The sequence below is a fragment of the Osmerus eperlanus genome, chromosome 7 (assembly GCF_963692335.1).
Source record: "Osmerus eperlanus chromosome 7, fOsmEpe2.1, whole genome shotgun sequence".
Taxonomy (NCBI): domain Eukaryota; kingdom Metazoa; phylum Chordata; class Actinopteri; order Osmeriformes; family Osmeridae; genus Osmerus; species Osmerus eperlanus.
In genome coordinates this window covers 6,739,276-6,754,063 of record NC_085024.1, presented here as the reverse complement: position 1 = coordinate 6,754,063, position 14,788 = coordinate 6,739,276, and the positions used below count along the sequence as shown (strand labels likewise).

Below are 14,788 nucleotides of genomic sequence, written 5' to 3'. Positions count from 1 at the left end.
CCGGATGTAAAGGTGCTCCTCCGTCAGTGGACTAAGTTGTATCTCAACCCAGAGGCTGTGCTTTTCAGATGATCAGGAAATCGGCATCAGCAGGTCCTCCCTCAAGAGTATTGTGAAATGGTTTTTACAGAGTTGCACAGAGAAATGGGACATCCATGTGTGGACAGGACATTAGACCTAATTCGGGAGAGGTTTTTTGGCCTAGGATGCAAGAGGAGGTAGAGTACTTCATTGCACATGTCTGTGAGTGCCTGAAGAGACGCAGGCCACAAAAGCAAACATGAGCACCCCTTGTTTCCATTGTTACGACACATCCATTTGAACTAGTGTCAATGGACTTTCTGCATCTGGAAACATGTAAAGGGGGCTACGAATACATCCTAGTATTGATAGACCATTACATGTGGTTTGCACAGGCTTATGCCACTAAAGATAAGTCTGCAAAGACTGTGGCTCAAAAGGTCTTTAATGACTTTGCCCTGCGCTTTGGGTTCCCAGAGAAGATTCACCACGACTTGGGGGGAGAATTTGAGAATCGTTTAATGGCTCAGCACAGGAAGTGCGCTGGGGTGCGAGGCTCTCATACAACGTGTTACCATCCTGCTGGAAATGGGAAGACGGAACGTTTTAATAAAACCATCCTGTCCATGTTGCGTACCTTGACGGACACAAAGAAAGCTGACTGGAAAAATTCCCTGGAGAGAATGCATCAAGCATATGAGATCGCTTAAAGAACAGCTGCTAAGGGAGCTTCAAGAGGAAAGTTAGGGGGGAAGGGTTTTAATGTGGAACCTGTCTCAAAGAGGAGGCCCGGGTAAGCTGAGGTCCTACTGGGAGGATAAAGTTCATGTGGTGGTGCAAAGGAGAAGTGATGGCAGCCCTGTTTATGAAGTCATGCCCGAAGGCGGTGAGAAGATAAGAGTTGTCCACCGAAATCTGCTACTCCCATGGGACAGCTTGCCGTTGGATGAACTGGAGCCTGGTAGGACGAACAGGGGCCGGCCACAGCAGACTGACTCCAGCAACACCCGAAAGACACCGGTGAGAAAAGAACACACAAGTCACACAAAATCCATTGAACAAACAGACAGTGAAAGTGAGAACAAATGTGACTATGTCTGTACGTTTACCAGACGGGAGTCAGTGGATAATAGTGCGCTTAATCCAGAGGCGCAGCCCTGTCCCCGATCCTGAAATACAACCCGAGTCACTGCCACAAGAGACAGCACACCTGGACGTGCAGGAAGAAGCAGCTCAAATTCCTGACACATGGGCAGAGCCGTATGTACTCGCACAGGAGACGGGATTTGGACTTACAAGAAGGCAATGTCCCCACTCCGGAGGGGGATGACCAACCAGACTTGGCCCAAGCCTCGGATGATGAACCTGACATGCAACCTGTAAATACCCGCCTACAGAGAGAGCAGCGTCCGCCAAGGATGCTGACATATGAGCAACTGGGTAAGCCATCTGTGGTGGGAGCAGGCATAAACAATTTGCAGATGAACAATGGCCTTCCGTCAGTTCACACCTTTTGCCGCCCCTGGACTGTGATGTACGTAGAAGTACAAGGGTGAATGAAGATGCACCCATGCAAACACACACACACAAAAAAAAGACTAAAAGAAAAACACAATAATAGGAGAAAACAAATGTTTTTCAATGTGTAGATGTTCAGTGTGTTGTTCAATGTGTCGTCCACTAAGTGCCTTAGTGCCCTAAAGTGAACAGGGAGTTGTAAGCCTACAGACCCGAGCATTTTGTAGTGTCAGATACTGGGGAACGATATATGATTTGTGAATGATGATAATTTGGGCCTTGCTGCCCTTGAGTGTGGAATAAGAGCTTAACGGTGATGAACTCACTTCCACTTAAAAGGGAAAATGTGTTTATGAGGTATTATTTAGAAAGTAACAAAATGTGAACATTTTAATTTGAGGGGGAGAGTGTTGCCCCCTCAGCGCAAGATTATTGCCTGAAGAGAGAAATGCACCAAGTTTTGAGAAGTGTTCAGGGTTTAATGCATGAATAAGTACACCAGTTCTACCACTAGTGGCAGCGGCACGCTATAAACGGTGGTTACTGTATCTGTTATCTTCGGGTCATACTGACCCATCAGTCATTGTGACCCACCGTCGTATTGCGACAACTTTACCGCATACAAAAACAAAGTGAAGCATTTTCTTTTAACCATCGGGCTGTCTCAGACCCCCCCACATTGTGAAGGTTAAAAGAAAATTATTTTTATTTGTTTTTGTATTGGGTAAAATTGGGTAAACACAACGGTGGTTCGTTATGAACCTTTGGGCCATGTGACCCGAAGGCAGCACAAGGGTTAAAAAATGTTTTGCACTGTTGTCCTGACGTTGTTGAGTAACGTTGTTCTGAAACACATGGCGGAGGCAGAGAAATCAGTACGACCTAAGTCATCCAAGGTGTGGGAGCATTTCACACTAAATACATCAAAAAAGTGTGTTAATTGAGCGATGTGAAGTTAGTTTCATATTCGACATTCGTCTCACATTCGGAAGACGCTACTTTGCAGCGTCGCGTTAGGGACCAGGTGAAAACTACCCATACCATTTTGAAAAATTATAATTTTATGAATATAAAACCTCAAACAGACACCAGAGTATCTTAACAATGTCTGGTATACTTCCACAGCCTTTACTTTTTCAATTAAGTTTCAAATGATAGAAAATCACTAATCTTTTAAAATAGTTTGATCGTCGCAAATCTTAACTTTTTTCAAAATTGTGTCAAAAAATCTTAAATATACACCAGATTATTCTAATAAAGTCTGGCCTACTTCCACAACCTTTCAATTTTCAATAAAGTTTTAAACAAAACTCAAATAAATTGCTAAATTTTTTCAAAATTGTGTGCCTGTCTCAAGCCTTCGGCGAGAGCACAACCTTTGTTCTCTCACATATATATTTATTATTTATTTTTGCCCCCCTAAATCTTTGTCAATATTTGGAGTACATAGACAACCTAGGTGTCAAAAGTTTCGTCTTGGTAGCGATTGAGTTGCTTGTATTTTTATTTACGTTCCGTTGTATGGTTTAGGCTCAAGTTAAGTTTTTGTGGCGAAAAGTGAAGCTAACGGTGGCTAATTTGCTAGCCACAGTCACTGACGTTACTAACGTCACTAACGTCACGAAAACACTCGTGACTACCTGTAGCAGAACATTCGTTTCGCATCTGTTAACTTGGGGGATAGCTAGGCTAACTATAGCTTTACTGCAAGGCAGCTGCAGAAACGCCACAAGCAAAGAGGCCAGGGTGATAACTATTTACTCATTTTACTTTGTGATGTGAAACACAATTGTGAAATGTAATGTACAATATTAGCTGATATTATTAAGGAAGTAGGCCCACATCTACTTTCGGAAACGGTAGTCTACTATTTCACTGAAGCATTAGCATGACATTAGCCTCTGTTGCCCGGGCAACACATACTACAGTGGTCTATGATGCATCTGTTTTCAATCGTTAAAATAAACATTCCTCACAAATACATTTTCGTTGTAGGATTTATTATGACATTACATTACAAGTAAACGATTTGTTGGTGAAATTATCATTACCTGTGGTTTCAAACCAGTGTTGCTCACTGCAACGCTGTAGCCTACGCGAGACACACTACAAAAACATCTACTGGTACACAGCTGTTTAGGAAGTCAAACGGCGACAGAACATGTTCGGCACTCCCCTTACTTAAATCAAAGTCTTTCAATAGGTGAAACTATCTGACTACTAACCTGAACTTCATTGCCACAGCCTAAACTTTGTCAATCTGTTCATGAAAATAATTAATTTCAGCCTAAACCATACATCGGAACGTTACATCGAATTCAACCAACGCAATTGCTACCAAGACGAACACAGCAGTAGTCTACTACTGTACTGTAGTAGTAGAATTTACCGGGGCAGCTTCTCCACACAGGGCTATATCGCATTTTGCGTTGTTACTGACAATGATCGCTACCAGTGAGTTTTTTATGAATGAGCGATTTTCCACTAAATAAATGTCAAGCTTATTTACGTTACGCATATTTTCAGTTAGCAGATGGTACTGTTTGAATCGCGATTCCATCTTCTACTGCCGGTAACGTCGTTGAATAATCTTCAAAGGGGGTTCTTTATTCATGAATGAATGCAATATGAGTAGGCTAAATGCCTGAAAATATCACGAGAAGGGAAAAACTTAAAAGGACGTTTAAGTCATAGAGATTAGGTCAATTTTTACACCGGTCTGCCAAATGTATTCGTTTTTATTCAACTATGAGTCTGCCTCTTGCAGGGGAAATGAGAAGACATCTATTTCATTCTACACTTCACTCGTATTTTGAGTTGTAAATGAGCAGCAAAAAAAAGCTTTTAAATCTATGTAATCTTTATAAATAATAAGTATGAATTTTTATATAAAATATACAGAAATATCAGTTGTAAAAATGTCATTAAAAAACGGACCCCCCTGTGCAACCGACGCAAGCAAGCACACCCTACAATTTCACCAGAAATTGTACCCTCTCTAGTTATTGTGAGAATGCTGTGCTGTTAAGCATTCTCACTATTGTTTTCCTGTTTCTCTTTATTGTTGGACTGCTGCTTCAGCATTCCAAGTATTGTTCTTTGAATCTTTATTCAACTTCTTCATATTCTTCTTATTCTATTTCTTCCGTGGCACCTTTCAGCGCCTTCAAATCTTCAGCTATTAAAACCGTTCAGCTATCAAAAAATTCAGCAGTTTCAGGCCATGGGTGCTATGACTTTTCAGCTTTGTACCTCTTATGCTTGAATTAATATAAATCAATATTCATAATATTTTTAACATGGGTTTCCAATGGAGTTTTCTTTCAAATCCTCTCAAACTTCTTTAAACTTCTTCAACTTCCAAATCCTTCTTCTTCCTCAATCTTTCAGCTAGAGCCACCATTTAAACTTTAAAATGTTGACAAGACCCTAAACTATTTTTAAAAAATTCAGCTTTTTGATATCTATTCAACTTTTTTCAATATCACTGATTATGTTTCATGACTTTTTCAAGCCGTTTCTGAGATTTACATGGGTGTGTACGTGAAACCCTAGAGTGCAGACTGAAACGCTTAGAGGCCTGAGCTTCGGATGTCGTTGAAAAAATATTTCTAGTTTGCCAGCATTGCCACAATTTTCGCTCTTCATGCTTCGTTTTTGGATCAATAGATAGCTAATTTTGTGCTGGTCGTAGACAGTTGTACACATTTGTTCAGAGCCCCACGAAAGCAAGACAAAGTCTGTCTCAAGCCCCATAGAGACTAATGCAAATCTGGTGACAAAATTGTCAGAGAAAGCAAAAAGAACAAGATTTTGAAACTGCCGGTAGAGTCGTATTTCTGACCGCACAGAAATATAAAGGACATCTCTGGTTTCGGCAGAGTCTTGGGTCTCGGAAAATATCCCATTTTTTTGGATTGGTCGTATAGTTTCGCGTCTAGGTTAACTTGTTTGAGGTGTGGATTCTAGCTACATTTCTGTTATTCTCTGCCCTCAGCGCATTAGCAATCATAGCTGCACCATCACCGTGGCAACGACAGACACGCACCACTCAGTCTCTCACACAGGTGATTGGTATTAGCTGATTAGTGGAGTTGTCAGGCCAAATAGTGTCCTAGGGCCAAATAGTGTCCTACCTGACGTCACAATACCGTTCCGATGCAAAGACGCGTCCGTCGCTATGCTGACCTTAAAGTTTAACGTTTTCACTCCTTCGATAGCTAGTGCTAGCTAGCTGGTTGTTTTTGTCGAAAGAATTACTTATTTAGCATCAATTTTAACAGACTGGGAAGGCAACACGTATAGTATTCTACCTGCGCGAGTTGCTGTCTCGGGAATGTCGAACGAGTGAAAACTTCAAATCTTAGAGTAGAATAAACTGGTTTAAATAAGCCTGAATACAAAACTTACTACCTAGTAACCAGTATAGCAACCATGACAGTTTCCTGCTAGCACGCGTAGATATCTCAGGAATTTAAGGTCGGCATAGCGACGGACGCGTCCTTGCATCGGAACGGCATTGTGACGTCAGGTAGGACAGTATTTGGCCCAAGGACATTATTTGGCCTGACAGAGTCACAAGACAGAGTTTGATAGTATTTCAACCTAATACAATTTACTAGAGGTGACTCTGCAGGTGCTGCTAATATCTCTTTTACTACTATTGCTAATGGAACTGTTTTATTCTACTACGCCACTGAGTGCGTTTACTTGACCATGAGAAACCCGATTACTAGCAATTGTCGGTTTATGCCAATAATACGATTACTCCGTTTACATGTGTAATTAGTTATGCGATTACTCAATAAACGCGTCTACATGATTTTTAAAATAAATCGTTATATGCTCCACTGACAAAACTTGCACCATCATCCTTCTGCAACAAAGTGTCGCCGTGTCTTCCTGTATCGGCCCTACTGCTGTATGGTTCATTCAATCAACACATTGAATCCTACTAAGTAAGCCGAGTAAACGCACTAAATGATAGGCTAAATCTGCTACTGCTATTACTATCCCAACTATAATTTCAGCTGTTAAGACTATAATATTATTTTTATGACTAGGTAGCCTAGGCCTACTTCTTCTTCTGTTTAACAGTTCAGCTTTAAGCTTCTTCCACATTGTATTTCAGCTCTTAGCATTGTTAGATGATGCAGTTCAGTTTCCACACTGCCTCTTTTGTGTGACTCACACATTTTTGAAATTCATTTCAGCTTGCGGGTATTTTCTCATTTCTGTATTTTCTGCAATTTAAGAAAAATAATTTCATCTTTCAGCATTCCAACGCATTTTCTGCAGGAAATGCCTTTCTAGTTATATCAACTTCTTAGTTCTTCCGCCGTTTTTTGTCTTTTAACACCCTTAACATCTCTTGTTGCCTTATTAAGTGTTGACATATACAGTTTGTATATAAGTTCCATGACAATGTAATAAACAATACATATACGCCCTTCCAGGATGCTCTTATGCATCTGATCCATCTTACTCAACTGTAAACCTATGAAAAGATAACTTCCTCTATCCCAGAGACAAACAACTGCACGCATACACACACACAAACGCCCTATTAAGTGTTGACATATACAGTTTGTATATAAAAAAGCTCCAAGTTTAACGCCATGTTGCCCTTTTGCATTTGTCTGTAATAAAATGTATTTGAAACCTGAAATGACCCTTCTTCAGAAATGATATTTTTTATAAAGTTTAAGTGCATGAATGTTTGTTTGGATTTCAGTTCTTAAATGAATGTAGTATAACTAGCACATGTATCTGGATATATTTAAGATACAGTATTTCATGCAGAAAGAGAAGGTGCAGTTAGGTGTTGAAATGTATTTGACTTTGTATGGTACTTGAATGTTGCATCACAAAGGAACAGAGAAAAGTACACCATGTGTGTGCTAGTAAGTTGTGCAACCACTCACTAACGGCAGCTAAGGCCCTGTGGAGTGAAACCTTTACACAAAGGGAGCTCTCCTGCAACAGGATTGGTGACCACTGGTCTAAGGAATAAAAAGGTCAATATCCTTGAGTGACCCAATGAGAGCTCCAACCTATATCCAATGAAAGATGTGTGGCATGTCTTGAAGATTGCTCTCCATCAAAACTACCCATGCAACTTGACACAGCTTTTGTATTATTAATAGTGCAACTTATTTTTGACACTTAAAAGTAACCATTAAATTAGTGGAGTATGGTGTGTAGATGACTGGGGGGAAATTTGAATGCATGAAACTCTGTGTCAGTGACAGACTACAGGGAGGAGGTCAAGCGCCTAGCGGCATGCACAAGCTGTGTCTGAGCAGGGTACACAGGATCATCAGTGCATAAGAACCGCACATGCTGCTATCCCTGCATTTCAGTTGCACATGCTCCTTGCACATTCCATTTTCCTCTGCACATTTAGAATTGCCATGATGTATATATTTTTACAGTTGTTACATACGCATGTCTACCTCGGGGACTCGACGGCGGCTATCTCCGCATCCCGGGTGCCCATGCAACCTTCGCCTTCATATGGCATCTACAATGCCACTTAGAATAACCATTTGCACATCTATGTATTTCACTTGTTATATACATATACCTAATGTAGGCTACTTAATACTTATAAATACTATTTGCAATTCTGGTTAGATGCTAATTGCATTTTGTTGTACTGTATACTTGTACTGTTCAATGACAAAGTTTAATCTAATCTTATAATATGAAAGAAGTTCAATGGAATGTTGAATCTATAAGCACTATCAGTTAGCTAACAATTTACAGCAACACCACCACACTAACAGGCCAATACAATTGATTGATGTGATCTTATAATATTACTAATACAAATATAAATGGAAAAACACGACTAGGCCTACAGCATTTTGACATTAGTTTATTTAGCCTGTAGATATCAGTAGGCCCTACATCAATGATAAAAAAAGTAGATGCATTGAATGAAGTTGGAGGGGCGAACTCCCAAGTCAATAAAGATTAATTGGCAAGTTTATAAACGTGAATACCCTAAAATGTAACTGATAGATAGAACTTTTACTTTGAAGGAACAGGTACTGCTGACGACACATTCGGCCAATGACAGGCATTTCACACTTAGCTCCACCCACGTGAGAAAAATCCAAATATAAAGTTGTTTTATGGTTTGTGTTTAAAAAACGAGAAAACAAAATAACACGTCAAAATCCGTTTTTCCGTTTTTGCAAAAAAAAGAAAAAACGGACTCACAAACGTTTTTCGTATTCATGCGTGTTCCGTTATAATGACATAAGGAATTAAACTCACAAACCAAAAACGCTGCAAATACATAAACGCGTTGCAATAACGAAAGCACGCAAACCAAAAACGCTGCATCTAGTTTTCACAACGAAAGTTGTCCAGGCCTCTAGGGGGAGCGCTAAATGGAACAGCTTGATTTTCGGCCCCACGGAGCGAGAGAGAGAGAGACACGAGAAGTTTGACAGAATGCATGTGAATGGATGAATCAGTTACACCAAGAGTGAAAAACAAATACTTGTTTGTAACATATCCCCCTGTACTACTAACACACAACTTGATTATACAACATGTATGGCACAAAAGTCCCCATTCATATGGGTACAGAAGAGTAACACACCAAACAAGGTGGCTGGATTAAAACCACCACTTATTACCAGAGACTTAACTCACGAGCCAGGCCGTCTCGTGGATGGTTCAGTTTACACATTCAAATTGTGCTAACAAACGTTATTCTTCGCAGTTGTTGGTGGATTTGGAAAAGAAAAGACATAGGTTATTTATAGAGTTTAACATAGTGCTAGGATCTTAGTTTTATTAGACTAGTTTAATATTTTAGAGTAATCGTTTTCGATAGTTGTTTAGATATTGCTAGTATAGGTTTTTGTATTTTAGTGTAGCTTAGAATAGTTGAATAATTGTGTAAATATTAACTTTAATCAATCGTTTTATCAATTACTGTTTTAGTGTAGTTAATTGTAGATTTTTGTAATTCATTGTTTTGTTAAATGATTGTGCTCTTGGCCTTAAAGAGTGTATGTTCTTATTTTTTACAATACAGGTTTGTTTCCATGTGTTCATATTTGTGAGAGAAAATTCAGTTGGTGTGGCGCCTGCTACATGGGTAGAAGAGATAAATGGGGTAAGGCTAGATACAGTACATACACACACACACACATACACACACACACACACACACATACATACCAGTTAGGTCCATAAATATTTGGACATTGACACAATTTTCATCATTTTGGCTCTGTATACCACCACAATGGATTTGAAATGAAACAATCAAGATGTGCTTTAAGTGCAGACTTTCAGCTTTAATTTCAGGGTATTTACATCCAAATCAGGTGAACGGTGTAGGAATTACAACACATTTTATATGTGGCCCCCCCCTTTTTAAGGGACCAAAAATAATTGGACAAACTAACATAATCATAAATCTAATTGTCACTTTTAATACTTGGTTGCAAATCCTTTGCAGTCAATGACAGCCTGAAGTCTGGAACCCATAGACATCACCAGACGCTGGGTTTCGTCCCTGGTGATGCTCTGCCAGGCCTCTACTGCAACTGTCTTCAGTTCCTGCTTGTTCTTGGGGCATTTTCCCTTCAGTTTTGTCTTTAGCAAGTGAAATGCATTCTCAATTGGATTTAGGTCAGGTGATTGACTTGGCCATTGCAGAACATTCCACTTCTTTGCCTTAAAAAACTCTTTGGTTGCTTTCGCAGTATGCTTCGGGTCATTGTCCATCTGCACTGTGAAGCGCCGTCCTATGAGTTCTGAAGCATTTGGCTGAATCTGAGCAGATAATATTGCCAGAAACACTTCAGAATTCATCCTACTGCTTTTGTCAGCAGTCACATCATCGATAAATACAAGGGAACCAGTTCCATTGGCAGCCATACATGCCCACGCCATAACACTACCTCCACCATGCTTCACTGATGAGGTGGTATGCTTTGGATCATGAGCAGTTCCTTCCCTTCTCCATACTCTTCTCTTCCAATCATTCTGGTACAAGTTGATCTTGGTCTCATCTGTCCATAGGATGTTGTTCCAGAACTGTACAGGGTCTTTTAGATGTTTTTTGGCAAACTCTAATCTGGTCTTCCTGTTTTTGAGACTCACCAATGGTTTACATCTTGTGGTGAACCCTCTGTATTTACTCTGGTGAAGTCTTCTCTTAATTTTTGACTTTGACACAGATACGCCTACCTCCTGGAGAGTGTTCTTGATCTGGCCAACTGTTGTGAAGGGGTTTTTATTCACCAGGGAAAGAATTCTTCTGTCATCCACCACAGTTGTTTTCCGTGGTCTTCCGGGTCTTTTGGTGTTGCTGAGCTCACCAGTGCGTTCTTTCTTTTTAAGAATGTACCAAACAGTTGATTTGGCCACACCTAATGTTTTTGCTATCTCTCTGATAGGTTTGTTTTGATTTTTCAGCCTAACGATGGCTTGCTTCACTGACGGTGACAGCTCTTTGGACTTCATATTGAGAGTTGACAGCAACAGATTCCAAACACAAATACCATACTTGAAATTAACTCTAGACCTTTTATCTGCTCCTTGTCAATGAAATAACGAACTCCCATGAGGGAATAACATACACCTGGCCATAGAACAGCTGAGCAGCCAATTGTCCAATTACTTTTGGTCCCTTAAAAAGGGGGGGGGCCACATTTCAAATGTGTTGTAATTCCTACACCGTTCACCTGATTTGGATGTAAATACCCTGAAATTAAAGCTGAAATTCTGCACTTAAAGCACATCTTGATTGTTTCATTTCAAATCCATTGTGGTGGTATACAGAGCCCAAATTATGAAAATTGTGTCAATGTCCAAATATTTATGGACCTAACTGTACATACATACATACACACTGGTGAAATCCCCATAGTTCAGAAAAAATACATGATTAACTTTTTTTTCCTTTTTCCCTGACATGATTTAGGTTAAGATGTGCTACTGGCCCCCTAAAAATGCCAGTGGCATGGCAAAGACATACCAAATTCCGGATAAGAGACTCTGGAAACGATACCAGATACGGATCATCTCAAGCACTGGTGAGAAACTGAATAAAGATATAGTCATGGAGGTACACTACATTTACATACTGAAAATGAATATTGTTTAAACTACTCTGACCTTAGACAACTGCAAGACAGCCAGAAAAAGAGCCATGAAAGCCACTGAAAGCTCCAATGTGGAAAGTGAGGAGGAATAGAAAAGGCGGAAGAGATCTGTCCCTTCTAGGTACAGGACAGATAGTGAAAGTAAGTACTGCCATTTGATGTATTACCCAACTGTTAACTTATAAAAGTCAATGGTATTCTTAGAGATAACTATAATATATTGTATATAATAGATTACAAAACAATGACTTATCGAGGGACTTGTTGCTCCTGTTGGTTAGTGTAACTGCTGTAACTGATTGAACTTGTTGTACTCGCTTTGAATTGTATTACGGTGCGTGTCCACTACAGCGGAGTGGCGCGGAGCGTCGGCTTCCAATTCATTTTCAATGAGATCGGGCGTTGACGCTCGCGTAGGGCATTGGGAGCGTCAACGCCCGGTTTCATTGAAAATGAATTGGAAGCCGACGCCAACGCGCCGCCCGCTCCGCTGTAGTGGACACGCACCGTTACTGTGCTTGCTTTCCTACAGGTACACTCTTGCACTTTTGAGGTTTATGTTGTTTAATTGTAACTTGTTTAACGACATGCTCTTGTGTTTCTTCCCATTGGCACTTATTTGCTTGTACAATGTATGCTTCAGATTTTTGCTGCTTACAATGTTTTGGGGCACTCTCGTTGTTTATGATCAGTGACCTATGCACTTTTGTAAAGTTCTCTCTTGGAAGTTGCTTTGGATAAAAGCGTCTGCTAAATGAATACATGTCAAATGTAAATTACATACATTTTTACTGTACCTTTCTGAATTAATAGGTGAGGATGAGATACCACCCCCCAAAAAAACAAAAACTAAATTTCCTCAAAACCCACCAACCTTCCCTAAGGCTCCAAGTTGTAAGTAACTAATTTCACTTATTGGTGTAATTTCACAGAAGTAACAATGCCTTGCAAAAGTATTCAACCCCCCATGTACCGAAGTTTATTACATGCTTTTCAATGTCCGTTCTCAGACATACCACCACCTCACTTCACCGTCACTGCCCATGCAAACGAGGACGATGAGCAATCCATGGCTGCATTAACTGAAGACACTTCTTCAAATGGTATGCATATTTAATATTGGGCTTCCATCCATCTATTAACTTCAAATATTTGCTCTTATTAAGTGAAGTTGCACCTTAACTTGTATCTCAACTAACGCTGTCAGTGTTCTGTTTCATAATATCTATGAAATGTTTGTGCAGATTTAGACCAGAACTTGTATGATGGTGAAAGGTCACTATAACCTGTGATACAAACAATAACCATAACACCTACATTTGTGCCAATGACAGACAACACACACACTGACAGCCAGGCACAGACTACAGTAAATGCAGGTAATTATATAGTTGTTTTCCTATGCCAATGTCTACATTTACTTCTTGAATACCACACATGCTTACATTGAGCACATACTTGGAAGTCAAAATACCTTTTTGTTTTCCTCTCGCTCAATTTGTCAGATCTCTATGAAAAAATTGCAGAGTCTGAAAAGCGGGTCCTAATGGCAATTCAGAGAATGCAGGCAGACATAGCCAATTCAATGGAACGCCTGGTCCAGGCTATTCAAAACAATAATCCTGGTCCAGGGGCATTTATGACCATCCAGCCACATGAGGCCATTGAGAGGCCCTGCAGAACAGTGCAGGAGCTGTCAGTACTCCAACTGAAATTAGAGGGCTTCCAACAACAACAAATCATGGTATGCTGATTTACTATGTACATCCTATTGGTGTGCTTATGATTTGTTTATTTGCAACACTAACACTTGCTTTTAAATATTTTTCTTCATATGTTGCATAGACCAAGTTTTTGAAACTGACGGGAGGTAGCAGCATTGGGGACGCTGTCCGAAGAATACTTCGGAAAGTTGCAACGAACGAGACATGGTCCAACTACAGCCTGAAAGGGCGAAAGGGAAAACTGCCCTTCATGGGGACAACCCTTTACAAAATTGTTTTACGTAAGAAATTCGATTTCATACAATGTTTTCCTTTACATTGTCTATAAATATTAGAACATTTCACATATAATGCTTTTTAAATAGGAGCTTGTGCTGAGCAGTTCCCAAGGGTGAGCGAAAAGGAGATCGAGGCGTGGATAGGAGATACCCTCAAGCATGCACCTCACTGTGCCACGGTGGTCCCAATAACTGTAAGTTTTCCTTTAATTAAACAAACCAAGGTAGCATAACACTTTACCATTAACTTTTTCTCGTTTAAAAAACGTTTCTTCTTCTATGATTACGATTAATGGACATCTATATTTTAACCAGTTAAAATCTTACCTTTTCATATCAACAGCTACTCTTGTATGGCAAACATATTTGGTTAATACTCTCCCTCATAGTTGGATCTTATACATCTAAGTGTAATTAAATGCAACAATGAGAGATTAATAGAGATGTTTTTTTTTTGCCAGGCACCAGAAGAAGAATCTGGGGCACCAGAAGAAGAATCTGGGGCACCAGAAGAAGAGGAAAATAGTGATTAAGCCTTCTCACATTCTCTCACTATAACTCTCTGACTCCTATAATTTCTATGTTTATTATTTCAATAAAATAATTTAGATTAACTTTAATTCAAGATTCAATATTCTTCATTCCATGTGTTGTAATGCTTATTACGATGCTCTCCCACAGTAGCCTATAAGCAGAAAAAGAACAATGAGAATGTTTAACATGATAGTTTAAAAATATTTTGATGATGTTTCAAGATATTTTTTATTTTATTTAACCTTTATTTACCCAGGCAAGATCATTAAGAACAAATTCTTATTTACAGTAATGGCCTGAAAGCTATGTTTGGATCCCTTAAAGGTTATCCAAAAGTCTTGTAATGAGTTTATATGTTAAAGGTTCTGCAAATTTTCTATAAAGATGAAGCAATATTGTTCCAATAGTGGTTCAGGTAAAGGGATGCAAGGACCGAAAACACATTATAGGTTGGTCCCTTGAAGGTTTTATATGTCACTAAAAGGTTCTGCAAACGTTGCGGAGCGTAGCATTTATACATAGGAAAATGTCCTATAATGGTTCCCTAAACGTTCCCAGAATGTCCTGAAAGGCCCCG

General features: G+C 39.6%; 1 protein-coding gene across 2 annotated transcripts; it reads left to right on the top strand.

Moving 5' to 3' along the window:
- The first annotated feature begins 9,595 nt into the window (after positions 1–9,595).
- On the top strand, positions 9,596–14,285 carry LOC134022965 (uncharacterized). 2 transcript variants are annotated; one of them, XM_062464724.1, is made up of 10 exons: positions 9,596–9,676; positions 11,495–11,606; positions 11,694–11,816; positions 12,489–12,569; positions 12,686–12,778; positions 13,010–13,054; positions 13,181–13,419; positions 13,521–13,680; positions 13,782–13,871; positions 14,139–14,285. In XM_062464724.1, exons 5-10 carry the CDS (start codon positions 12,745–12,747, stop codon positions 14,201–14,203), a joined length of 633 nt encoding a protein of 210 aa, XP_062320708.1. In that variant the 5' UTR covers positions 9,596–9,676; positions 11,495–11,606; positions 11,694–11,816; positions 12,489–12,569; positions 12,686–12,744; the 3' UTR covers positions 14,204–14,285. The 2 variants fall into 2 exon arrangements, 1 of the variants encoding a protein (XP_062320708.1); XR_009930722.1 differs by lacking the exon at positions 13,782–13,871.
- The last annotated feature ends 503 nt before the right edge of the window (positions 14,286–14,788 follow it).